Raw genomic sequence first — 27,420 nt, 5'->3', positions numbered from 1 at the left:
CCTCAGACGGCCACCCCTTTACTTAAGAATGTTATGCATATTCACATTTTTGTTGTTAAAACATCGATTTGCCTAGTCCAACTGATAAATCATTGGTAAATAATTACAATGAAATTCTATACCGATGCGTTGTGAACCTTCATTCTTTGTTTGTAAGAATATTTCCTTCTTGCGTAATATATGAGTATTTATTCCAATGATATGTTGATTTTACCGTCCCAACGTTGGGTAAATATGCAAACAAACATCTAATTCGACGATAGCTGACATAATCCCTTTTATTAAATGATCAAGGTGTCGAAGAGATACTGTTAGCCAATGATATATGTGACTGGTGTATGTTTCACTTTTTCAGTGCATGTTTCTCCAGTTACGCAAGACAAGTTAGTCAATGCAAAGCTTCTTAGTGGCAAAGTGTCTATGTGATCATGGTAGTGAAGGGTTCTGCATGTGCATATGCGCAAGCCAATGTTTCTCAAGCTTCAAAATGGGGCGGTAGGGTAGCATAGTGGTTAAAGCGTTGGCTCGTCACATTTGTTTTACATAATTGTACTGATGCCTACTTGCGGTTTTTTCGACTAGATTTTGATTCTGCGCATAACCATTTTCTGGTATATATTTTTTTGAGTATCATTAAAAAGCATTGACGTCCATGCGTCCCATATAATATTAGTATATCTTCAGTCCTATTTGAAAGATTTTAGACAAATATTGTTTTGAAAATGTAAAATAAAAACTCTATTGTAAACTATTATAACGAATGAGGCATGTTCTTTGTAGCTCCTCTGGATATAACCTGATCTGTCTAATAGAGAAACACCGAAAACCTAAAAAAGCAAAACGTTGGAAAATATTTATTTTCTCACATACATGTACCACATACATGCAAACTGACGGCGCCATTGCGTCTTGAGAACTTCAGTTGAATAAATTCATGGCAGGGACTACTGGATGAGGGGCGGACTACCAAATCATAAATGGAAGTGGAACATTTGCACTTGCAGTGGTTTCGGAAGCGTCGTTTAAATATGACTGGTGTTGAAAACAGCCATGCCAATAGCTTACATAGTCCTTCGGGACAGATCACCAATAAGGGAGCATTTTGTTTTTGAAGTGATTACTCAGCCTCGAAGAAGCCTCTTCAACGTGGAACCAGAAGCTGAAAATTAACAGAATCACGTCTCATTTCATTTATGGTTGACAGATATACAATTTGCAATTGCTACACATCTTACTTTAAAGACGAACACTGTAAATCGTGAAATTAATGCGTCTCCCAAAGAATGCGACTACTGGACCCTAGCCAAAAATGCGACTCAATATGAATGCGACACCCCCTCCTGTCAAGCATCAGTGGATTTGTATCTAAAGATGTCCTCAGTCAGGTTTAGAATCCTCACCTTAATCCAACCATACATTAATCCAATCACACACCAAAGCTTAAGCCTGCAGCTTGAACGTGTAATGTACGACGTGCGCAATCTTACTAATCTGAACCGTACACTTTTGTTTGCATTCTTATCCAACACTTATTCAGCATTCAATCTAACTTCAATCTAGGAGTATTCATTGCGTGGACGTTGCTGGAGGGGAATGCCCAATCCTAACTCAGGTTCAGTGTTAAATCTCGTTAACTATTTCACACCTGTATGATATGATATAGGAGAACTCGTCAGGCGAACCCTGATCACGTCTTGACTGCTGAATCTAACTGAAGGATCAGCGTGTTCGTGAACAAGTCACGTGGCTTTATATTGAAGCGATCCGGTTCATTTTCTTAACCTTGTCAATTCGGAAATTTCTATCTAAACGAAGAAAATGCATGTAGAATAGTTCTGTCTTTATTACCTCCATTACTATTCGAGATACAGAATCAGATACGCATCTGTAGCTGCTTTGTTAGCTTGTTCCGAACATTTGAAGGACAATGTGACCATTGGCTGAGCGGTAAGTAACCATTTGATTTAAAACCATCTTTACATATCCTAGGAATATCTTGGTATTACGCGTAAAAACGATACAATTGACAATGAAGTATATTATGCAAATGATTACATACTTCGTCGGAACAAAAATGTCACGTGTCATGTCCCGACATGCACTTCCAAAAAATGGAAAAAAGTCCAGGATAATATCTTTTGCAGACAGCGTGTAACGCAGTTTGATACAATACACTATTGCTCAAAACAGATCTCGACCTGAGCACGAAATGTCCCGTTCGTGATCGACCAACTTCGTTTTCTGTATGGTAATCTATAAATACATTTTCGTATGGCAAGTGAATGAATGATATGACGAATTCGACGAAAGATCGGACAATGTTAAATACGTCAGTGTCTGAATACATGGAAATATCATTGATGTTCAGCAAGACGTGCCAAAGCTTTACTCGGAAGGCCAGCCCACAGTCCCCTGAAAACTAGTGTCCGTACGTTGCAGTGCTGGGACTAGGTAAACCCTGTACACGTTCCAACACTTACAGCAGTTTGCTTCATCCTCCCCACCCGCACAGTCGCTCTCGTTGTCACACACCCAAGTTAAGGATATACAACGGGTGGCTCCCCCTGTCTGGCATTGGAACGTTTTGGGCGAGCACGTCTCAGGTCCTTAAAAGAAATATATGTTTTCATAAAGTAATCACAATCATGCAGGGCTTAGGGAGCCACCATTTGCTGCCGGGATGGAGCCTGGGTGGGCGTCATGAATAAAGTCTGGATGGACATCAGGGAGCCTTGATTGCCAGTGGTAGAGTCTAGGTGGTCGTCAAGAGTGGAGGCCTTGGTTGTCAGTGGTGGAGCCTGAGTGATCATCGAGGGTGGAGGTCTAGGTTTTCATGGATGGAGTCTGGGTCATCGTCAATGGTGGTCGTGGTGGTCGTCAAGGGTGGAGGCCTTGGTTGTCAGTGGTGGAGCCTGGGTGGTCATCAAGGGTGGAGGTCTGGGTTTTCAGGGATGGAGTCTGGGTCATCGTCAAGGGTGGTCGTGGTGGTCGTCAAGGGTGGAGGCCTTGGTTGTCAGTGGTGGAGCCTGGGTGGTCATAAAGGGTGGAGGTTTAGTTTTTCAGGGATGGAGTCTGGATCATCGTCAAGGGTGGTCGTGGTGGTCGTCAAGGGTGGAGGCCTTGGTTGTCAGTGGTGGAGCCTGAGTGATCATCGAGGGTGGAGGTCTAGGTTTTCAGGGATGGTCTGGGTCATCGTCAATGGTGGTCGTGGTGGTCGTCAAGGGTGGAGGCCTTGGTTGTCAGTACTGGAGCCTGGGTGGTCATAAAGGGTGGAGGTCTGGGTGCATTACCCAGATTGTCAGAAGGGCTGTATTCCTGGTAGCAAACCCGGGTACTCTCCCAATGTCAGTCAACAGATTGGGAGGTACCAAACCTAAATCATCGAGAACAGTGGATAACTTGGTACTTGGGATGCAAGCGTGACATTTCGGAAGCGAGGTCTGCATATTTGCCATGTTTTTCTTGAATCTTGTCAATCACATTAGTGTCAAAAGGGACAGAAAATTCAATGATATAAATGATTTCATTGGATTTATCCAAAAGGACAAGATCAGGTTTGTTGGCCTGGATACGTCTGAGGCTCTAAACGGGTCTATTCCAAAGAATTTTGTATTTATCATTTTCCATGATGGTCGTACCATGGATGGATCTCTGTGTCCAAATCACAAGCATGGCGACGACGGTAATAAATTGATCGAGACACTCCATCATGTCGCTGAAGATATTATGCCAAAGCTGGGCATCCACTGACAATGTGTTGGACAGTCTCATTAAATTCATTTTGTAATCTACATTTCATATTTACATTTTTATGCAAAATCACACATTGACGGTTTCGAGTGGGAAGTGACTGGTCCTGAGCAGCAAACAGAAAGCCTTCTGTTTCACTTTTCAGGCCAGACGACTTCATCCAAGGAAAGGACTCTGCAGGATTGCTTTACTTATCAACACACTGCCCATAAACTCGATGCAGTGGTCGTTCAGATAGCCTCTCCTTTAAAAACTGAGTCTGGGCCGACTTGATATTGCGCATCGCTTGGTTGACACTCATTTCTGTACCGTCCAGCAGTACAGAACCATCAACAAAATCAACACCGACATTGAGATTATGTCCCACATCTGTTTTAGAAAACTGTGGAATGCCTTGTTTTCATCATGAGTCTTGACATGCTTCACACGAGGATCGTCAGACAAATAAATGTGTGCAAAAGTGCACAAAATAATTTTATCATGAACAGCCCCAACGTTATTAATCAAACCACGTCCTCCCATAATGATTGGTAAATATAAGCGATTGAGGAAAAGAGCGGGAGTGGTGGGATCTATTTTCTGACATGATTCTTCGTGATAGGGCGTCAATACTCTGAATTTCTTGTTTGTCCAATCAACAACACCAAAAGAATATGAAAGGACGGGTACAGCATAAGTATTTGTGGCTTTTACTTTATTGCGAGCGTTCAGCTCTGAACTCCATATTTTCTTAAGTCTACATTTGTACTCTGCCCGAAGTTTTTCCTTGATATGGGCATTATTATTATCATTATTATTATTGTTATTATTATAATTTATTCAACTAAAACACGAATTGACACGCTTGCAGAGAGTGGGAAAAACGCCATTGAAAACGATATATTGACACGGTATTTTCTTCGTCAGAAAACAGGGAGGTATGAATCGAAAAACCGATGTGCACACCGTATGAATCCGCATAGCGGATTCTTACAAAGGTTTGCACATCGGTTTTTCGATTCATAGCTCAATGAACCGAAAAAATACACAGTCAATGCTTATAATTAATTTCGACAACGTAAATCATGTTTTATCTACAGTAGTTTAACCAAAAACAGTTGTATATATCAAAACAGACAAAAATGACGAGATTGATAAACATTCCAGGTGTATGAATACATACTGCGGCGTGACATGAATCAGGTGATCGTTTAATTTATGCAAATAACTTGACACGCCTACACAGTCAGTAGCCAATCAACGGAGAGTAGGAACAAAACAATGTTTATTGGACCTGTCAATTAAGGCAAGAGGCGAGAAGAACTGCAACAGTCAGACTGTAAGGAACCGGAAGAAATATATCAGACTCATAAAAATGAACAGTATGTATACAGTACATACCGCACTCTGCCTCATCTCGGCCATCACTGCAGTCTCTCTCACCGTCACAGCGCCAGCTGTTCGGCATGCACTGATCCATGTCAGGACACCTGGTCTCGTTGGGGCCGCATGTCTGTACTATAATATATATAAAACGTATACGCATGAAAATATCCAGTCACGATTATCCACCGAAACACATTCAATTGGACATAAAAGGCTAAATAAAGGCGGTTGGGTAGCCTAGTGGTTAAAGCGTTCGCTCATCACGCCGAACACCCGGGTTTGATTCTCGACATGGGTACAATGTGTTAGCCTATTTCTTGTGTCCCCCGCCGTGATATTGTTGGAATATTGCTAAAAGCGGCGTAAAACCATACTCACTCACTCCTTTTGTACGAACGCACCAAGCAAATAAGGGCATCTTATATTGTTTAAAGCAAATACATTTACACCTGGGGATATCCGTTTACTGACTGAGCTAAGTTCATTCTATGACCAAAATTGAAACAGTTTAGACAATCTCCGTATTGCCACCAGGTCACCGATTTATACGAATCAGGTTTTTAGCTCATCTGTCTGTATCTAAGAACAAACATTTACCAACCTGTGAACCTTTTCACTCAGGCGCCGTATTTTCGTTGGCAATTGGAAACAGGAAGGTTCACATGTATAAGTATAGTAATACAAATCCTCAACATTAACAGCTTCTTTGCTGCTTTTGATATGCTCCAGTTCCTCACAAATAGTTAGGGACAACCCGATGACGTTATGGCATGGGTGCTAAAATATAGTTGTATAAAAGAATCGAGTGGTCCTTTTGTTGAGTTGTATAGCAAGGCAGTGAACTGTATGGAAGTCACAATATGCGCGTCGGCCTAATTTTTGTCGTTTTTCCCTCAGGTGACACCAACGTGCACGATTTTATAGTCCTGAGGAATTATATTTGTGATGACTGTAATGCAGTGTGTCTATTTCTTTCGGTAGCTTTCGTGTTAAGTCATTGAGCTTATAGAGTGAGAGGGTGATCTTGAGAAGGGTTAGACGCCACTTTCAGCAATATTCCACTGCAGACGGACGGGCTGGGTGGCATTAGAAATAGGATTCACACATTGGTCCGATGCAGGGAATCCGACCGGTTCTTGGGGGTAAAAAGGTAAATTTCAATCACAGTCTTTCCCAACGGCCGCTTTTACATTAAATTGTACATTTTATTAACGGACCTATTAACAAAACCGTCACATTCTTCTTAATATTGAGTTAAAAAGTATTATAAACGACATATTCTCGTAAATATAAACATAAGCCAGAGAATAACCAGCCTCGATTATTCGCCGAAACAGACTCCAATGGGCGTAAAAGATAAAATATCGGTGAAAATGGATCCCTAAAATCAATGATGACACCTGGGGTTCGTGAAAAAGGTCAGCATCTCCTCTCCTGTAGTGAGTGAGTTGGTTTTACGTCGCCTTTTAGCAACATTCTGGCACTATCACGGCTCCGGACACCAGAAATGGGCTTCACAAATAGTACCCATGTGGGGAATCGAACACGGATCTTCGACGTGACGGATGAACGCTTTAACCACTAGGCTACCCGACCGCCCCTGGTGGAACCACAGGGAACATGAAATCTCCCTCAGAAGCAATTGTACTCACTGCATCCCAGACCTTCGTCGCTGCCATCGCTGCAGTCGTAATCGCCGTCACAGCGCCAACGTTCCGCAAAACATCCGTTTCCGTCAGCACAAGGTATCTCAGATGAACCACAGTCCATTGACTCTGAAAACACATTTTTTTGGTACGATTTTTATTTGAAAATATATAATAATTTGATTTTCACCAGTGCGAGAGCGTGAAAACATTGATATCATGAATAATGAGAGGGCTTGGGTACAAGGGATTTACAAGTAGATTCTTCCCCTTTCGGAGAAGGGGCGGTGGGGGAGCTTAGTGGGTAAAGCATTCGCTCGTCACGTCGAAACCCAGGTTCGATTCCCGACATGGGTACAATGTGTCAAGCCCATTTCTGGTGTCCCCGCCATGATATTGCTGGAATATTTTGCTTAAAGCGGCGTAAAACCATACTGAGAGACGTCGGGTAAACCATTGTGTTATAAGGAAAACATACTTTTGCAGTTTATTTCATCGCTTCCATCTGTGCAGTCAGGTTCGCCATCACACAAAAATTCATTTAGAATACACTCGTCACCTGTTGCACATGGCCTGGAACCCTGGAGACATGTAGCAACCGGAGCTGAATCATCTGGAAGTACATGTGCGAGAGTTAGGAAATATATATGTGTTTTCAAATCTCACAATTCACATTTTCGAAACTTGAAAACAGTATACTTGTTAACTGTACAGTTCCTATCAATTCATCGTTTGTCAAAACTAGCACCATGACATGCACAGAAGCAACTAGAATGGGGATCAGATGGTCAAATGGCTGATAATTACCAAGGGTGATAACCAGACAAGCTAATGATTATGATTTGTGGGTTGTTGTTTAAAGCCGCACTCAGCAATATGGCGGCGGTCTGTAAATAATCGAGTCTGGACCAGAAAATCCAGTGACATCATGAGCATCGATCCACGCAATTGGGATCGATGACATGCATCAATCAAGTCAGCGAGTCTGACCACCCGATCCCGTTAGTCGCCTTTTACGACAAGCATAGTCGCCTTTTATGGCAAGCATGGGTTGCTGAAGACCTATTCTACCCCGGATCTTCACGGGTCCTAATGATCATGATGGTGGGTTTATGTTGTATAGTATCTGCTGGATTTACTGTCCTGTACAAGCCTCCGGTATATTTGTTGCTGTTACATTGCTACTTCTTATTTCGACTCAACCAAAATATGCTAGTCACTCATTCTGCAGTGTGAGAATAACAGTCTATATTTCCATCACACTTGAATAAGACTCGAATACACGCACTTCCGCTAGCGTAAGCGAACTGATCTGGTTGGCAAGTTCTGATCGGATCTGTAAATATGTTAGTTAATTATTGAGTGATGTAAACATTCTACATTTCACACAAGCACACGCACACACACACACGCACACACATATATGAATATATATATATACGTAAAGAAATTCAAACAATAATTAGACAACACGGATTGTTCTCCTACATGTTTCGGCTTTATCTTCTGGGAGAATATCTTTTATAGATCTTTTATTATCTTCCCTAATATCTTCTTTAAAATAATTTAATATATATAGAGGTTATCACGCGAGTGTGTTTGGGGATGGTAAATATCCTGCATTAGGAATAAACATTGTATTTATCGAGCCTTGGCTGGGCCTAGTGCCCTCGTACTCCAAAGTTGCCAAAAGTTATAAAATGCCTTAGCTACATCACAGTTAGACACTGATTTTCAGTATATTAGACTAGTTTTTTTTTATAATGATAGCAATTATCACTTTAGTTTATCCAGATTCCCGATGTTTAATTCTGACTCGATCGCCGAATGACAAGGGCGACGCCATGTTTGTTTGTAAACACTGAAATTAGTCCCTACCTGACCTTTGATATTTGCATCTCTATCCGCATATGACCCCAACGGATATCGTTTTTATCCGTTGGCTTTATCCTGCCGAGAAACCTACCCATTATATGATAAATTTTAATATCTTTCAATATTTTCCCTGAAGATAAAGCTGAAACATGAAACATCCGTGTTGAGTAATTATTTGGTAGTTTCACAGCTTAGTTTTAGCTACAGTGATTCCCAAAGGCACAATGAAAGATTTAAGAACATAATGACACATACTGATTGGACAATTAGCCTCATCTAGGCCGTTTCGACAGTCGTTCTCCCCGTCACAGCGCCAAGTCGAGTGGACACAGAGGCCATCGCCACAATGAAAGTCTGAGCCGCGACATGGCGACAGTTCTGTGTACAAAATAAACAACAGTGAACGTTACACATATGAACAACTCGGAGAAAAGCTGGGGAGCAAGTTTTATGTTTGTGCAAAGTGGCATCATGTTCCTCCACATATGAACCTAGACTGTATTGAAGCTGATTGCATGAAAAATTAAGGTGAATCATCTACCATATGCTTCAGTACATCACTTATATGCTAATACCCCCCGTTTTGCTCAGTGACCATTACCAATTACTCATCTGTGATAACTTAAGTGTTGGCTTCCATTGTCTATTGCTAATCGCCTATCACCGTCATCTTTTGGCTGCCTTTGTTAGCTTCTACCCTTTGTTATTATCCACATTTTGTCATCTGATTAATTTTGTTGTCCTTACATGTACATATTTATGCTCTCTGGCTCATGGCATTCATTCACCTGATGAAGGAGTAAGCATATACTCGTTGTTGTCCTCATAATAAAGAAGTTGACATCCATATATTCTCTTCCTTATTTATATCACTTCTAAATGCTTTTCAAAGACCTCATATGCTTAAATGTTCAAAAGACGCAATTATGAAATGTGTACATGTTCCTGCATCACGTGTACATCATCTCAACCAATCTTGCCAAATATACTGAACCGCAAAAGAAACGTCACCCCAATTAACATTGCATGAAAAGTTGTCATTTAAATATCTGGGTAATTTTTGTCAAAGTTTCTAAAATTTAACATTCCCTTGCCTGGACAAAATGAAATTTGATGATAAAAACCCAAAGCAGATGACAATAAAACCGATCGCCCAAACGCATCACGGCAACGGCCATGGTAACCCGTTGCACGTGAGTTCCGTGCATATTGAAATGCACATGCGTTCCCCCATTTCTCGCCCTATACAAATCCTCCCAGATCAGATAACATTCATTCGTTATTGAATTGCTATCACATGCATCAAGAAATCAGCGACACCAAGCCCTTAGACGATTGCAAGCTGGACGAACCGCCCGGCAAGTAGCCAATGCATTTTAAGTCCACGTAAGGACCATATACAGGCTCCATCAACGGTACCAGACCATCAACACTACAGATGACCGACCACGTAGTGGAAGACCAAGGGTCACCACCCGACGTCAGGATCGTCAGATTGTGCGACAGCATCTTCAAGATCGCTTTGTTACCGCTGCGGAAGCCGCTCGACAGACCATGGGGACACACCAGCGACCCATTAGTGCGGACACCGTGCGTCGACGATTGACGAGCAGACACCTCCACTGTCACAGGCCACACCGAACACCCATTCTGACACCACGTCATCGCCGCACAGCATCAGCATTGGCGCCACCAGCAGTGGAGAAGATTCCTCACTGTATCTCAACAGCAGATGGCAAAGAGAGAGTCTGGCAACGCCGTGGGGAACGTTATTCGGATGTTTGTGTTGTTGAGAGAGACTCGTGGGGTGGTCCGAGCATCATTGTGTGGGGTGGAATTGGTCTTGCACAGAGGGTCGGCCCTGTGGTCTTCCAGAACATAGGTCCAGGGAGAGGCAATGGTACATTGATCAAGTCTTGAGACGACACGTCATACCTCATTTTGTGGAAGCCAATGAACCCAGTCTTCGCTTAAGACGAATAAAACTGGCATTACAATATATCACTAAACTCCGCTCTAATCCTTCTAATCCAGCATTTAACAATATCTTCAATGCTCCATATCAGCATTTATATATCAGAAATCCCAACACAATCCCACCACTTGGAATTCGCATGCAATCCCATATCAAGGATGCCCATTTAAATCCATCTGCCATTGCCGAATACAAACTCTCAGAAATGCCTCCTTGGCAATCGATACAACCTGCTGTTAATTTAGAATCAGCGAACCTGAAGAAGTCTGACACTAATCAATTATTTTATCAACAAGAATTTCATGAACTGAAGAACCGATATTCCTCTTATACCAGTATTTACACTGATGGTTCAAAGATGATGAAAAGGTGTCTGCTGCAGCTGTTGCTAACAATTATACAGTGTCTATGCGTATAACTGACGGAAGTTCGATATTTACGGCAGAAGCTCAGGCTATATTATTAGCTTTGCAATATATTGAACAGTCTTCTAAAAGCAGTTTTCTCATATTATCTGATAGTTTGTCCTGTTTACAGGCCATCAAAAATCGAAAAGTGTATCATCCATTTTTAGCTGAAATTTTAAGGTGTCATCTCAATTTATCCGTAGCTGGAAAAGATATCATTTTTTGTTGGCTGCCCAGTCATGTTGGCATCAGTGGTAACTGTAAAGCAGATTCTTCGGCAAAAGCCGCTCTTAATAAACCAATTTCCAACACAAACTTCCCATATTCTGATCTAAAACCTTCCATCAGACAATATGTGAATGACCATTGGCAAAACAGTTGGAATACCAAGACTATGAACAAACTTCATGCTAGCAAACCACTGATTGGTGGTCACGCACATTCTGGTTTATATCGTCATGATGAAGTTGTTTTGCAGCGATGCCACATTGGACACAGTTATTATACACATTCATATTTATTGAAGGGTGAAGATCCACCTTTTTGTATACCTTGCCATAGCCCTCTTACTATGAAGCACATTCTGCTGGAATGTGTTGATTTTGCACTTGTCAGACAACGTTTTTATGGTAATGTTCGTACCTTATCTGAACTTTTTACCACAGTTTCTAATCACTTGATTTTAGCGTATTTAAAGGAAATCAAGCTCTATGATAAAATATAGATTTTTACCTGAACAGTCAGTCTTTTACCTCTAAATGTGCTACATGACTGAGATTTTAGTGATTTTCAACATCACTTTTATTCTATTGGATGCTCTCTGATTACACAAAAGACATTTCTCGCCGCGAATAGCTGCAAAATTGCCGATGCGGCGTTAAGCAATATTCACTCACTCATACCTCATTTGGCACGTCGCCGCAACCACGAGTTTCAGCATGATAATGCCCGTGCCCACCCTGCGAGAGCAACAAGAGACTTCCTCCAGCAGAATGACATCAGAACCATACAGTGGCCTGCCCTCAGTTCCGATTTAAATCCCATTGAGCACTTGTGGGACGAGATTCAAAAACGGCTGAACGACGTCCGACCAAGGCCGACAACTGCTGCTGAACTGCGTCAGGCGTTCCTCAGAGTGTGGGCTCAAGTGCCTATGGCCTTCATCAACCGCCTCATCCATTCCATGTATCGACGTTGCACGGCAGCTATCAATGCACATGGCGGACACACGAGATACTGACTTTGATGCCATTTTCTCAGGGACTGGTGTTGTGTTTCACTCTAAGAACATTTGACACTTTAATTTCAACCTTGATGATCAGTTTTGCCAAGTTTCATCTTTTTAATATGTCTCAAAGTATGTTTACAGTGTTTGGACAAATAGGTTTCTCATATATCTATCTATGGTGACGTTTCTTTTGCGGTAGAGTATACCAGTGGTAATTATCAGACATGCAATAACACACCAGCAATTATTAAACAAGGCGTCGTAATTATCACAAATGTCCCATACACCATGCGAATATATACATAACGTCAAAACCAGATAATAATCAGTCTCGAGTTTCTGCCTAAATTGATTCCAATGGGCGCAGAAGGCAAACACGTGATGATTTAGAAAAATATATTCATAGATCACCGAGAATCAGTAATGGCACCAGATTTTCGCAAGGGTAAGCACAGCCTGTTCTCCCGGTGGTACCCGCCAACCACACAATTTGCAAAACAAAGTAAAAGTGTGCTTGTTGCCAAACGTTCCAAATAACAGTTCCAATTATCAAACCTGTTCCTATACACCAGATGAAACAAACATCCTAAATAACAGCTGTAATTATCAAACATGTCCCATTACACCATTTAAAACAACCATCCTAGATAAAAGGTCTAATTATCAAACACGTATCTATTTAGCATGTAAAACAACCGTCCGAAATTGCTGTAATTATTTAACGTGTCCCCATCCCATTTTCACAATGTTAGTCTTCGACATTTTTTTAATTATTCGAAGTCTGAGAGACTTAAGGTCAACCGACCGCCTCCTTGGTCTAGTGGTAGAGCGTCCGCCCGGAGAGCGGAAGGTCCGGGGTTCCATTCCCGGCCGCGTCATACCAAAAGACGTTAAAAGATGGTACTTGTTGTTACCCTGTCTGGCGCTCGGCATTAAGGGGCTAAAACAAGGACTGGTCGGCAAGGAGTCAGTATAGTGTGTCTGAGTGGGGTATTCATCCTAAACTGCGGTAGGGTTCGATTCCCGACATGGGTACAATGTGTGAAGCCCATTTCTTGTGTCCCCCGCCGTGATATTGCTGGAATATTGCTAAAAGCGGCGTAAAACTATACTCACTCACTAACCTGCGTCATGGTATCTCAGTGGGCTAGCACTATAAATCGGTATCAGTCCGGACTAGTACAAGCAGCCACACAAACACACACACGTGCATGCACGTCGCTATATAAGTGCAATAATGTTGGACGCGATGTTAAACCCAATTTCACCTCACCTCGCCTCACTTAAGGTCAACCATACAGAAAACGAACCTGTGCAGTGTCTTTCATCGCTGCCATCTGTGCAGTCAGCTTCGCCATCGCACCACCATTCACTTACAATACACTGGTCACCTGATTCACAGTGCCCGGAACCCTGGACACATGTAACATCTGTAGTTGTAGCATCTGGAAGTACATGTGCAGCTGGTTGGAGATAATCATATTTTAATTATCATATAATGGATAGGTTTCTCGGCAGGATAAAGCCAACGGATAAAAACGATATCCGTTGGGGTCATATGCGGATAGAGATGCAAATATCAAAGGTCAAGTAGGACTACTTTCACTGTTTATAAACAAACATGGTGTCGCCCTCGTCATTAACCATCGGGAATCTGGATAAACTACAGGGATTTGCTATCATTATCAAAAGAACAGTCTAATATACTGTAAACCAGTGTCTAACTGTGACGTAGATAAGGCATGTCATAAGTTTGGGCAACTTTGGAGATATAAATTTTGCGAGGGCACGAGGCCTAGCCAAGCGGGATCAGTAGCCATATCTGGGCTTGTAGACCTCTGCGGCTTGAAACCTTCTCCACAAATAAAAATAGTTGGATTTGGCCGAAATATGTTTGAATCGTTACCTTTCTTTCGTTTTGTCGCTGTGTGTACATCTGACTACACTTCTTAACGTTATGACATGACAGACCGACTGTCAACAACGTCTGACCATGGCCGTGACGTCTCATAGACTAGGGTTAGAGTAGCTTCCCTTTGACAAAGTGCAGTTACTCTACTGGACAGACTGATGGATTGCCGCGAAAGACACTTAAAAACAACTGTTGTTTTGCGTATATGTTGCTTCGCCACTGTATAAGAAACAGATTTCAGTTGGAACTATATTGGCTACTGTCACTGTCACATCGCTTACCCTGTGACGTAATAAATAATAATGCGCGCATTCCAGGAAAACTCGCAATATTTCGGTAATGTTTGTGAGAGAGGGAAAGCGATTTTAAAGCACAGAATTAAAGAATGACATTATATGATAAAGAGGTTATCACGCTTGTGTGTTTGGGGATGGTAAATATCCTGTATTAGGAATAAACACCATGTATTTAGCTCGCCAAGGCTCGCTAAATACAATGTTTATTCCTAATGCAGGATATTTACCATCCCCAAACACACTCGCGTGATAACCTCTGTGTGTGTCCGGTTTTAAGGTTTTATGTGAAGTATAAAGCACGACTCCGTGGTTAGGGAAGTAAGACGGAGGCAAGAGGGTATCGGCAATGTAAGACCAAGGAGCAAAGCTTTCATTGCCGATACCCGATTGTCGAGGTCTTATTTCTTGACCATAAGTAAGGAGGAGTGCTTTATCTCACTCATACACCGTCGAAATGCAGGAAATACCAGGAATATAAGAAAACGTCGAGAAACCGTATAGTGAAACAGTGTGTCGCGGTATAAAAGGAATTCGATCAAAGCGCGCGAGAGAAAAAACACGTGCAGCATGGATCAACTGGATTGATGACATGTAAGGTTTAACAACTTTTCATCACCTTGCCCGGTGGTTCAGTGGGAGACCAAACAGTAGGTTACAAAACTAAACACGATATGTGAGGTTGCAGGTTCGATTCCCGTCATCCATAATGAAAACTTTCATTTCTTGTCTTCGATTTTAGAACATTGGACGTTTGAAACACCAAGTACATCTACTACTCAACTAATCAGGTCTTACTAGGAAAAAGTAAAACCTCATACCAGGTCTTACGAGGAAAAAGTAAATCCTCATACCAGGTCTTACTAGGAAAAAGTAAAACCTCATACGAGGTCTTACTAGGAAAAAGTAAATCCTCATACCAGGTCTTACTAGGAAAAAGTAAATCCACATACCAGGTCTTACTAGGAAAAAATAAAACCTCATACCAGGTCTTACTAGGAAAAAGTAAATCCCCATACCAGGTCTTACTAGGAAAAAGTAAAACCACATACCAGGTCTTACTAAGATATAGTAAAACCTCATACTAGATCTTACTAGGAAAAAGTTAAACCAAGAGGTTATTACGTGATAGGAAGATACCTACAATACACAAGTGTCAGTAGGTATTTAATGTGTATTCATGCAAACATCCAAATATTTATAAATAACTGCAATTCAGAAGACATAATTTGTTACGATATTGGATTTCAGAAGTTACGGTGTTTAGGCATTAATTCTGTTTCAGGGGTGGTCGGGTAGCCTAGTGATTAAAGCGTTTGCTCGTCACGCCGAAGACCCGGTTTCGATTCCCGACATGGGTACAATGTGTGAAGCCCATTTCCGGTGTCCCCTGCCGTGATATTGCTGGAAAATTGCTAAAAGCGGCGTAAAACCACTCACTCACTCATTCTGTTTCATTATTTTATCAGTGAGTGAATTTGGTTTAACGATCCTTCATATATAGTTTAAGGGGGAAAGCCCAAAGTAATGACACTATTACACGTGTGTTCTTTTGGTGAAACTTATGGGCACATGTATGCTGCTGCAAAACCTAGCTGTGAAATGTATATGAGGTCGCTCGTGAATGACATGGCGGCACCAAATGATGGATGACGTCTGATTCTTCCTTGAAAAGTGATCGCCTGAACGCCTGATAGGATGGTTTACACTGAATCGTGACTTTATGTGATCATGGCAAATCCCTTTTTTTAAATATTGGAAGGTTGGTTGGTTGGTTGGTTGGTTGTTTAACGCCGCACTCAGCATTATTCAAGCTATATGACGGCGGTCTGTAAATAACCGAGTCTGGACCAGACATTTCAGTGACTAATATCATGAGCATCGATCGACACACTTAGGATCGATGACATGCATCAACCAAGTCAGCGAGTCTGACCACCCGATCCCGTTAGTCGCCTTTTACGACAAGCATAGTCGCCTTTTACAGCAAGCATGGGCTGCTGAAGACCTATTCTACTCCGGATCTTCACGGAAATATTGGAAGGAGACATAATGATTCATATTATCAATATAATTATTATTGGCCGTGTGCGTATTCGTATATCCAGTTCCAGTTTCAGTTTGGAAACAGTTACGACTGTCTTTTTTCACAAACTTGGCCTTTTGTAGAAAGTGAACAACATATGAAATGGTAATATACGAAAGCGCGACATTTGGCAAACTGTCACGTTATGACAATTACACACTGTCGTTTTGTTTCACCAGAGTGCCATATTAGAGCACTACATTTAGACATTATGTCAAATCTCACATTTGACATTTTCGACATTTGAAAACAGAATTACTTGTTAAATGTGTCTATCAACTGACTGTCTGTCAAAAGCAGCCTCGTTAGAAATTCGGTGTCAAATAGATGGGCGGTACACCATGACATGTACAGAGGCGACTCGAATGGGGATCAGGTGGTCAAAATGGCTGGTAATTACCCTAGGAACAACTCGAGAATCTAACTAGCAGCTAGTATAATGGCTAGTCCGTGTTGTATCGTACCCTTGGTTTCATTTTCCTGTACACACTGCCAGTATATTTGTTGCTGTAACATGACTACAAGTTTTTTCGGCCAACCCAAATTTCATATGTAACCTGAACCAACCGGAATTCTACTCGGCTTTATCTCCAATAACACTTAAAGCTGATGGGAATACACACACTTCCGATTGCGATTGCGAACTAATCTGGTTGTGATATTTTGCTAGGTTCTGTTAATATTACGTTAATGTTAAGAGGTGTACATATTCCATATTTCATTAAATGTAAATATTCATCTATATATCAAACTGTAATTATCAAACACGTATCTTTACAGCATGTAAACCAACCTTCAGAAACATCAGTTGTAAATAGCAAACCTGTGCCTATACACTGTTTTAAACAACCGTCCCAAATCACAATTGCAATTTAGTTATCAAACATCTGCCTATACACATACACCTAAAATCCAGGTTTCTTATTCTCTCAAATACCTATACACTTGCTAAAACAAGTGTTCTGAAAATCAACATTTCAAAATCAATTATTTGCAAATGAATCTCCATAGCTTAAAATGTAAGTAGTTGTTTACAATGTAACCCTCGCTTTTCGGGGGCCAGTGTTACCAAAGAACAATGTACTTACAAGCCCCGTATGCATCTTATTGTATCAGAAGGACCGTATGACCAACTCCTGTTTGACGCTGCACTTCACAACCTCTCGGTCCTTGGGTTGCCAACAGCAAGCCAGGCTGCTGGTTCACCAACGTTGAAAGCGTTTTAGACATGCATGACTTCAAATATTCCTCCCACGATAAGCTGACATGAGATATAACTGAAAAACTGAAAAGCTTCCCTAAAGCCAACTCACTCACTAACTCTAGTTGTGCCAGCAAATACTCACGTGCATGAGCTGTGTTACCCAGGACAACTGAAAAAAGACAAAGTTTTAACAGTGCGGCCCTGCTCACAATCATTGTGATCCACAGTACGGGACGAGGATCCTTGTGGAATAACACATTCGTGTAATCGTATGAAGGGGCGGTAATGTGATCGTGTTGGCTCAATGTATGACTAAAAAGCGGGTCACATCATGCCCAGCGTATATGTCACAAGTCGGTGTTGCGAAAGTAGACCCGTCAATCACAGTAAAATAAGAAGTATATCATTATAATGTGTTCATATGCAGTAATGGTTGACAGCGTCCTTAGCAATTGTATAGTTATGTGTTTTTGTGACAGAAGATTTCTATTTCCAACACGTTAAAGCAAAAATAATTTTTCAAACATTTTCTGGGATAATTTATTGTTTTCGATGGAAGCCCTGGTCGGTTCATCATACGTTGTTTAATGGAGGATGACATCCGACAAGATGTCCCTTTTTGGTCTCGTAACAATAAGTTAAACTTTCAACCATTTGTGAGAGAAATTTTCTAGATAATTGTCGTTTCCTTAATTGTTCGTTCCTGGAAATGTGACACGGATATACTGGTATGCTATGTGAATGTCCAGAGTACCCTATGTAGTATTGTTTCCTTCAGGGTCCGTTTAAACAAGGGGTAAGTATAAGGTTGTGACAAAATCAATTCCTGGAAAACAAAATAGGTATTTTATAAGTATTTCATAAGTCTGTGAATTCGAGCTAGCGGTTGATGCCTTTCAGGGTCTTCACAAACATATTCGAATTAGCAAGTTCGAGTTATTATTATTAAGTCGTGACACACACATGTGGTAATAGGTGGTGTACAGAGTTTCTATCTGAGAGGCACACGCCATTCAAAGTATGCCTAGCCTGTGCCTTTAGTGACAGGACAAACGAAGGCGAAATTACAGTTATTTATTTATTATCGTTTACTTTAAATGTCATCTCGTAATAGCCTTGCGATTGAAGTCAACTATTCTCTGACAATTGCTATAATTGTCTACGTATTAAATGATGACAAATTAGGTATCGGTACCTAATGTTTTTTTAATGATGAATGAGTCAATGGTAAGTAATTATAGAAAAAGGACGTCCTGTTATAAAATTATTTCTACAAATCTAGTAAAATATGTAATAAGGATAATTTAACCTTCGGGGCTGAGGACGCAGATGGTGAGATACTAAATCCGTACGTCACACTTTTTATTCACTCAGGTCACGCTGGAACCTTTTGATAACTGTTGGTTACTTGCTGCTGCTGTGGTGGTGGCGGTAGATAGCTGTTGGTTACTTGCTGCTGCTGCGGCTGCTGTGGTAGTGGTAGATAGCTGTTGGTTACTTGCGACTGCTGCTGCGGTGGTGGTAGATAGCTGTTGGTTATTTTTGCTGTGGTAGTGGGGATAGATAGCAGTTGGTTACTTACTGTTGCGGTTGTGGTGGTAGATAGCTGTTGGTTACTTTCTGCTGCTGCTGCTGTGGTGGTGGTAGATGGCGGTTGGTTACTTGCTGCTGCTGCTGCTGCGGTGGTGGTAGATAGCGGTTGGTTACTTGCTACTGCTTCTGCGGTGGTGGTAGATAGCGGTTGGTTACTTACTGTTGCTGTGGTGGTGGTAGATAGCGGTTGGCTACTTGCTGCTGCTGCGGTGGTGGTGATAGATAGTTGTTGTTTACTTGCTGCTGCTGTGGTGGTGGTACATAGCGGTTGGTTACTTGCTGCTGCTGCTGCGGTGATGGTGGTAGATAGCTGTTGGTTACTTGCTGCTGCTGTGGTATGAAGCTGTTGGTTACTTGCTGATGCTGCTGTGGTAGATAGCTGTTTGTTACTCGCTGCTGCTGCGAGGATGGTACATAACGGTTTTGTACTTGCTGCTACCTCGGTGGTGGTAGATAACTGTTGGTAACTTGCTGGCGCTGCTGTGGTGGTGGTAGATAGCGGTTGGTTACTTACTGTTGCCTTGGTGGTGGTAGATAGCGGTTGGTTACTTGCTACTGCTTCTGCGGTGGTGGTAGATAGCGGTTGGTTACTTACTGTTGCTGTGGTGGTGGTAGATAGCGGTTGGTTACTTGCTGCTGCTGCGGTGGTGGTGATAGATAGCTGTTGGTTACTTGCTGCTGCTGTGGTGGTGGTACATAGCGGTTGGTTACTTGCTGCTGCTGCTGCGGTGATGGTGGTAGATAGCTGTTGGTTACTTGCTGCTGCTGTGGTATGAAGCTGTTGGTTACTTGCTGATGCTGCTGTGGTAGATAGCTGTTTGTTACTCGCTGCTGCTGCGAGGATGGTACATAACGGTTTTGTACTTGCTGCTACCTCGGTGGTGGTAGATAACTGTTGGTAACTTGCTGGCGCTGCTGTGGTGGTGGTAGATAGCGGTTGGTTACTTACTGTTGCCTTGGTGGTGGTAGATAGCGGTTGGTTACTTGCTACTGCTTCTGCTGTGGTGGTAGATAGCGGTTGGTTACTTACTGTTGCTGTGGTGGCGGTAGATAGCGGTTGGTTACTTGCTGCTGCTGCGGTGGTGGTGATAGATAGCTGTTGGTTACTTGCTGCTGCTGTGGTGGTGGTATATAGCGGTTGGTTACTTGCTGCTGCTGCTGCGGTGATGGTGGTAGATAGCTGTTGGTTACTTGCTGCTGCTGTGGTATGAAGCTGTTGGTTACTTGCTGATGCTGCTGTGGTAGATAGCTGTTTGTTACTCGCTGCTGCTGCGAGGATGGTACATAACGGTTTTGTACTTGCTGCTACCTCGGTGGTGGTAGATAACTGTTGGTAACTTGCTGGCGCTGCTGTGGTGGTGGTAGATAGCGGTTGGTTACTTACTGTTGCCTTGGTGGTGGTAGATAGCGGTTGGTTACTTGCTACTGCTTCTGCGGTGGTGGTAGATAGCGGTTGGTTACTTACTGTTGCTGTGGTGGTGGTAGATAGCGGTTGGTTACTTGCTGCTGCTGCGGTGGTGGTGATAGATAGCTGTTGGTTACTTGCTGCTGCTGTGGTGGTGGTACATAGCGGTTGGTTACTTGCTGCTGCTGCTGCGGTGATGGTGGTAGATAGCTGTTGGTTACTTGCTGCTGCTGTGGTATGAAGCTGTTGGTTACTTGCTGATGCTGCTGTGGTAGATAGCTGTTTGTTACTCGCTGCTGCTGCGAGGATGGTACATAACGGTTTTGTACTTGCTTCTACCTCGGTGGTGGTAGATAACTGTTGGTAACTTGCTGGCGCTGCTGTGGTGGTGGTAGATAGCGGTTGGTTACTTACTGTTGCCGTGGTGGTGGTAAATAGCTGTTGGTTAATTTAACCTTCGGGGCTGAAGACGCAGATGGTGAGATACTAAATCCGTACGTCACACTTTTTATTCACTCAGGTCACGCTGGAACCTTTTGATAACTGTTGGTTACTTGCTGCTGCTGTGGTGGTGGCGGTAGATAGCTGTTGGTTACTTGCTGCTGCTGCGGCTGCTGTGGTAGTGGTAGATAGCTGTTGGTTACTTGCGACTGCTGCTGCGGTGGTTGTAGATAGCTGTTGGTTATTTTTGCTGTGGTAGTGGTGATAGATAGCAGTTGGTTACTTACTGTTGCGGTTGTGGTGGTAGACAGATGTTGGTTACTTTCTGCTGCTGCTGCTGTGGTGGTGGTAGATGGCTGTTGGTTACTTGCTGCTGCTGCTGCTGCGGTGGTGGTAGATAGCGGTTGGTTACTTGCTACTGCTTCTGCGGTGGTGGTAGATATCTGTTGGTTTTTTTTGCTGTGGTGGTGGTAGTTAGCTAATGGTTACTTGCTGCTGCTGCGATGGTGGTAGATGACGGTTGGTTACTAGCTGCTGCTGTGGTGGTGGTATATAGCTGTTGGTTACTTGCTGCTGCTGTGGTGGTGGTAGGTAGCGGTTTGTTACTTACTGTTGCCGTGGTGGTGGTAGATAGCGGTTTGTTACTTACCGTTGCCGTGGTGGTGATAGATAGCGGTTGGTTACTTACTGTTGGCGTGGTGGTGATAGTTAGCTGTTGGTTACTCACTGTTGCCGTGATGGTGATAGATAGCTGTTGGTTACTTACTGTTGCCGTGGTGGTGGTAGATAGCGGTTTGTTACTTACCGTTGCCGTGGTGGTGATAGATAGCGGTTGGTTACTTACTGTTGGCGTGGTGGTGATAGTTAGCTGTTGGTTACTCACTGTTGCCGTGATGGTGATAGATAGCGGTTGGTTACTTACTGTTGCGGTGGTGGTGGTAGATAGCGGTTGGTTACTTACTGTTGCCGTGATGGTGATAGATAGCGGTTGGTTACTTACTGTTGCCGTGATGGTGGTAGATAGCGGTTGGTTACTTACTGTTGCCGTGGTGGTGATAGATAGCGGTTGGTTACTTACTGTTGCCGTGGTGGTGGTAGATAGCAGTTTGTTACTTACTGTTGGCGTGGTGGTGGTAGATAGCTGTTGGTTACTTACTGTTGCCGTGGTGGTGGTAGATAGCGGTTTGGTACTTACTGTTGCCGTGGTGGTGGTAGATAGCGGTTGGTTACTTGCTGCTGCTGCGGTGGTGGTGATAGATAGCTGTTGGTTACTTGCTGCTGCTGTGGTGGTGGTACATAGCGGTTGGTTACTTGCTGCTACCTCGGTGGTGGTAGATAACTGTTGGTAACTTGCTGGCGCTGCTGTGGTGGTGGTAGATAGCGGTTGGTTACTTACTGTTGCTGTGGTGGTGGTAGATAGCGGTTGGTTACTTGCTGCTGCTGCGGTGGTGGTGATAGATAGCTGTTGGTTACTTGCTGCTGCTGTGGTGGTGGTACATAGCGGTTGGTTACTTGCTGCTGCTGCTGCGGTGATGGTGGTAGATAGCTGTTGGTTACTTGCTGCTGCTGTGGTATGAAGCTGTTGGTTACTTGCTGATGCTGCTGTGGTAGATAGCTGTTTGTTACTCGCTGCTGCCGCGAGGATGGTACATAACGGTTTGGTACTTGCTGCTACCTCGGTGGTGGTAGATAGCTGTAGGTAACTTGCTACTGCTGCTGTGGTGGTGGTAGATAGCGGTTGGTTACTTACTGTTGCCGTGGTGGTGGTAGATAGCGGTTGGTTACTTACTGTTGCCGTGGTGGTGGTAGATAGCGGTTGGTTACTTACTGTTGCCGTGGTGGTGGTAGATAGCGGTTGGTTACTTACTGTTGCCGTGGTGGTGATAGATAGCAGTTGGTTACTTACTGTTGCGGTTGTGGTGGTAGATAGCTGTTGGTTACTTTCTGCTGCTGCTGCGGTGGCGGTAGATAGCTGTTGGTAACTTGCTACTGCTGCTGTGGTGGTGGTAGATAGCTGTTGGCTACTTACTGTTGCCGTGGTGGTGGTAGATCACGGTTTGTTACTTACTGTTGCCGTGGTGGTGGTGGATAGCGGTTGGGTACTTGCTGTCGCGTGGTGATGGTAGATAGCGGTTGGTTACTTGCTGCTGCTGCTGTGGTGGTGGTAGATAGCGATATTCTTATCGCAAATCTCCACGAGTTCCTTGTGATAGCCACTGGTTGAAAGCCAATTAGTTACAGTTTTTTTAGCCTCATTAGACAGTTATTACGGACAAATATTTTTATGTCACTTATTGTTTTGAATCATGCTCAGAAGTAAAGTCCTTACACAAAAGTGAAAAATCTAAGAATCTGTAGTAGTTTTTAGTAAATGCTGTTTTGTATTTTATACATGTAACTTGACGTTCGTTGAATATATTTGCGGAACAAACATGACAATCAATTATGTACAATTCAAATAAGCACAACTGCACAATCACCGAGTATGGTTTCGTGTTTGCGTTGAAACGGGAAGACGAGTCAAAACTGATATTTTACGTATGCATCACATGACGGTTCATGGAATATTTAAAGTTGGGAAGATGTGTGACATGCTTTGTGAGAGCACGTTAGTATACAAGTAGCGGTCATAGTCTTTTCTAATTACACCAATTTACAAATTGACCGGTTGTCTCGCGGACGAACGCACTCCAAATACATCTATCTCACAAGCTGCTTTAACTGTCAAACCACGTGTAATGTTTGTTTGTTTACTTTGTTCTTTTAACACTGCACTCAGCAATATTCCAGCTATATGACGCCAGTCCTTAAATAATCGAGTCTGGACCAGACGATCCCGTGATTGACATAATGAGCATCGATCTAGACAATTGGGATACGATGACATGCATCAACCAAGTTAGCGAGCCTGACCTACCGATCCCGTTAGTCGTCTCTTACGAGAAGCATTGCTTTTTACCACCAGCCACCTCCAGCATGGGTTGCTAAAGTCCAATTCCAACCCGTAATCTACACGGAACCATGTGTAATTCCAGAAATAGTTGCTGGAAGGATTATGGTCACTACCTATATCATATGAGGGAGCCACGTCAACAGAAAAAGATTTGTTCAAGGACGAACTCAACAATTCTTAAATACTCCTACAACAATATACGTTCAGCTCAATCCAACACAGTTGAACGTAATGAGACAAAGACGAAAAAAATATATCGAAGCCGTAGTTTCGGAGCTAGCGTCTTCGGAAGCTCTACACACCGTCAATCTTCGATTCCGAGTATAACTATCCGAATGTCTTGTTTATGGGATCGTGTACACAAGCATCGTGCGTCAAAACAGCCTAAATGGAAGGCACGCATCAGCCCCGCCACGTCATTCTTTCCGCAACAAATACACCCAAGGGCATGATGATATGACCTAGATTTACGCATCTCAATCGGACATTTGTCGAGCTGACCGCCTCCGTGGTCTAGTGGTAGAGCGTCCGCCCGGAGAGCGGAAGGTTCGGGGCCGTCATACCAAAAGACGATAAAGGTGGTACTTGTTGTTACCCTGTCTGGCGCTCGGCATTAAGGGGCTAAAACAAGGACTGCTCTGTGTCTGAGAGGGGTATTCATGTTAATCTGCAGCATGGTATCTCAGTGGGCTAGCACTATAAATCGGCATCAGTCCGGGCTAGTACAAGCAGCCACACACACACAGACACACACGTGCATGCACGTCGCTTTTTAAGTGCATTAATCTTGAACGCCACCTTAAACCCCTTTCCACCTCACCTCACCTTTGTCGAGCTCCGTTCTCCATAGACGACCTTGACATTGACATACGCCACAATGATAAAATATCTCTTCGTTAATTCATCAGACGATATAATGGAGAAAAACTCTCGTGCATGTTTCATTTATTACAAATCAGATCCCCGGCTTTTTTCGCGGTGTGTTGTAGGTCTTTTTATGTCAGTGACCAGGGCCCACTTGCACAAAGCAATCTTAGCGCTACGACTATTGTAAGCCTATGTTAAAGTATGGGAGTTACGATCATTTTAGCGCTAAGATCGCTTTGTGCAAGTGGGCCCTGATCTAGTTGCTTCCAAGTGCTTGACACCTTCGTAACCTCTCCGTATCACGCTGCCACCAGTGTTCAAGCAACCATCACAAGAATGTAGACATTTTCCGTCTAACCCAAATGTAGCGACATTACTATTTTATATTCTTGTGTATGTCTGGCAATGCCATTCTAGTCAATTGGTTAACGGTTTACTATTTCCAGATGTAGTTACGTTTATTAATCAGATTGGTTCGAGATTACATACTTACGGAAAAGCACTTACTTTTCCCTTACATTCTTACCAATTAAATGATATAGTTGAAATGAAATGGAAATTCAAACTGACAAAAAAAGAAAACAGTTGTAGTTAGGGAAAGAGTATTCGGCGTCACACTTGTTTGTAAACATAACAGTCAGTCGGTTGCGAGCTCAACTCCATGAATGGCTGTGGTCGATCAACACAGTGGGGAGCTCGGGCTGATGGCAGCGTGTGCTGGCTGCCCTTTACAAGTTAAATGATTCCTTTAATGCTGATTCCTTACATAAGTGATCCGGGATAGAATAGGTCTTCAGCAACCCATGCTTGCCTTAAAAGGCGACTATGCTTACGGGATCGGGTGGTCAGGCTCACTGACTTGGTTGATGCACTGTCATCGATCCCAATTTCGTGGATCGATGCTCATGATATCAATCACTGGATTGTCTGGTCCAGACTCGATTATTTACAGACCGCAGTCATATAGCTTGAATATTGCTGAGTGCGGCGTTAAACAACAAACCAACCAACCAACCAACCTTACAGAATTCATCGAGAGCACCCCAAGAGAGCCTCCCTGCAGTGATCTGCGCTATCCTGATCTGCTTGCTTGATCGTGTTTGCCGTTGTGCGCTGAGTTGTGTCATGAGTGTGCATTGCCTCACCGACAGCGCTATGCTGATGTATTTGGAAATGCGAACCCAGTGGGATTCTGAGGTGTGGTGCGGAGAGTGCTCCAGACCATCTTGATGCGCCCAATCGAGCCTACTGCTGTGCTGCATCACAGCCAATGGGGGCAGTGGGTTAGCGTAGTGGTTAAAGCGTTCGCTCGTCACGCCGAAGACCCGGGTTCGATTCCCGACATGCTTACAATGTTTGAGACCCATTTTGGTGTCCCCCGCCGTGATATTGCTGGAATATTGCTAAAAGCCGCGTAGAACCTAATTCACTCACTCCATGTAATGTTGCTGATGTCAGCATATGGTTTGTTCATATTTCAGTCATGGACCTCCCAAGTAAGAAATTAGAACCAGTGAAATGTGAGACTTATCTTATTACAGGTTCTAGACCGAGTTGGAATAACACATTATATCTAAGCTTATCCTTACTTTATAGTACATCGCACACCGTATTGATTTGATAGAGGCAATGGCGTTTCTGAGTCGTTTCGGTGAAAGTGATAAAAACCACAAATACACAAGCGCACCACATAGCGCTCCTCAGTGCTGACAGTGACTGAGCAACATTATGACAATGTCCTTTCCACAGAGAATCACCCAAGTGGTGAGACTTTAATGCACCTGAAGGTGTTTTCCCTCAATGTGTGTGGAATGAGATCGAGACATATATGTCCTGAATTCCTCACTTATTTAGACACAATTTTCCCTTTGGCTGAAACAGAACTCGATTTTGCTTTTGTGAACATCCAAGAGCCGAAAGGGATCTCACTAGCCATTAAATAGTATTCATCGGAACTTACTGATATTGAACTCCTTTGTATTGTGAAAGTGTGAAAGTGACACATGTGCTAAGACTCTGACTGTAAGGACTAAAGGCAGCCCCCCTCCTCCCCCCCACCTCACCCCTTCCCGAGGGATAACCCACTATTCCACTGATACTTTTGATATTATTGGAAATGAAATGCCAACAGTGCCATATCGATTGGAGACCTTAACGCTAGAACCAGAAAGCATAGAACAGACCCCATTTTCTTGAAGGGCTATGGTTATTTTGATTACTATGTTATACCTGATAATTTATTCTGCGAACATGGTGAACATTTTCTGCTAGCTAATCTAGGAATACCAATACGAGATACTCCCTGGATACGGGTAAAGTGAACAGCAATGGAAACAAACTTATAGCGTCGTGCAAGATTACAGCATGTACAACGCAAACGGCATTATAGGACACCAGTTTTACAGGATGAGTGCTTGCTT

The 27,420-nt window shown here is 43.0% G+C and overlaps 2 protein-coding genes across 3 annotated transcripts; both read right to left on the bottom strand.

Moving 5' to 3' along the window:
* Nucleotides 1–849: 849 nt before the first annotated feature.
* LOC139479262 (very low-density lipoprotein receptor-like) lies at nucleotides 850–18,031 on the bottom strand. Of its 2 annotated transcripts, XM_071262128.1 has the most exons (8): nucleotides 17,884–18,031; nucleotides 13,557–13,691; nucleotides 8,892–9,014; nucleotides 7,240–7,374; nucleotides 6,768–6,890; nucleotides 5,131–5,247; nucleotides 2,481–2,606; nucleotides 850–1,159 (listed from the first exon to the last, which is right to left on the bottom strand). In XM_071262128.1, the coding sequence occupies exons 1-8, from the start codon at nucleotides 17,954–17,956 to the stop codon at nucleotides 1,122–1,124; spliced, it is 870 nt and encodes a 289-aa protein (XP_071118229.1). In that variant the 5' UTR covers nucleotides 17,957–18,031; the 3' UTR covers nucleotides 850–1,121. The 2 variants fall into 2 exon arrangements, with proteins under 2 accessions (XP_071118229.1, XP_071118230.1); XM_071262129.1 differs by lacking the exon at nucleotides 2,481–2,606.
* Nucleotides 18,032–19,116: 1,085 nt separating this feature from the next.
* Nucleotides 19,117–25,078, bottom strand: LOC139479412 (uncharacterized). The gene is made up of 4 exons (XM_071262264.1): nucleotides 24,959–25,078; nucleotides 22,577–22,812; nucleotides 21,503–21,639; nucleotides 19,117–21,038 (listed from the first exon to the last, which is right to left on the bottom strand). The coding sequence occupies exons 1-4, from the start codon at nucleotides 25,076–25,078 to the stop codon at nucleotides 19,117–19,119; spliced, it is 2,415 nt and encodes an 804-aa protein (XP_071118365.1).
* Between the last annotated feature and the right edge of the window lie 2,342 nt (nucleotides 25,079–27,420).

Source organism: Haliotis cracherodii, unplaced genomic scaffold (genome assembly GCF_022045235.1).
Source record: "Haliotis cracherodii isolate W230 unplaced genomic scaffold, xgHalCrac1.p SCAF_4, whole genome shotgun sequence".
NCBI lineage: Eukaryota > Metazoa > Mollusca > Gastropoda > Lepetellida > Haliotidae > Haliotis > Haliotis cracherodii.
The sequence above is the reverse complement of the archived record's forward strand: the minus strand, read 5'-3'. Positions and strand labels throughout refer to the sequence as shown.

What these genes read in the sequence shown, in the direction of transcription:
- LOC139479262 (XM_071262128.1), bottom strand. Translation starts at nt 17,956, where the DNA reads ATGATTGTGAGCAGGGCCGCACTGTTAAAACTTTGTCTTTTTTCAGTT. An exon ending in CGATGAAATAAACTGCAAAA is followed by an intron (nt 6,891 to 7,239) that starts GTATGTTTTCCT and finishes ATGTGTTTTCAG; the next exon opens with AGTCAATGGACTGTGGTTCA. An exon ending in CGACGAAGGTCTGGGATGCA is followed by an intron (nt 5,248 to 6,767) that starts GTGAGTACAATT and finishes TATATATTATAG; the next exon opens with TACAGACATGCGGCCCCAAC.
- LOC139479412 (XM_071262264.1), bottom strand. Translation starts at nt 25,078, where the DNA reads ATGAAACATGCACGAGAGTTTTTCTCCATTATATCGTCTGATGAATTA. An exon ending in GAGAACGGAGCTCGACAAAG is followed by an intron (nt 22,813 to 24,958) that starts GTGAGGTGAGGT and finishes TCCTCGCGGCAG; the next exon opens with CAGCGAGTAACAAACAGCTA. An exon ending in CACAGCAGCAGCAGCAGAAA is followed by an intron (nt 21,039 to 21,502) that starts GTAACCAACATC and finishes CCATCCTCGCAG; the next exon opens with CAGCAGCGAGTAACAAACAG.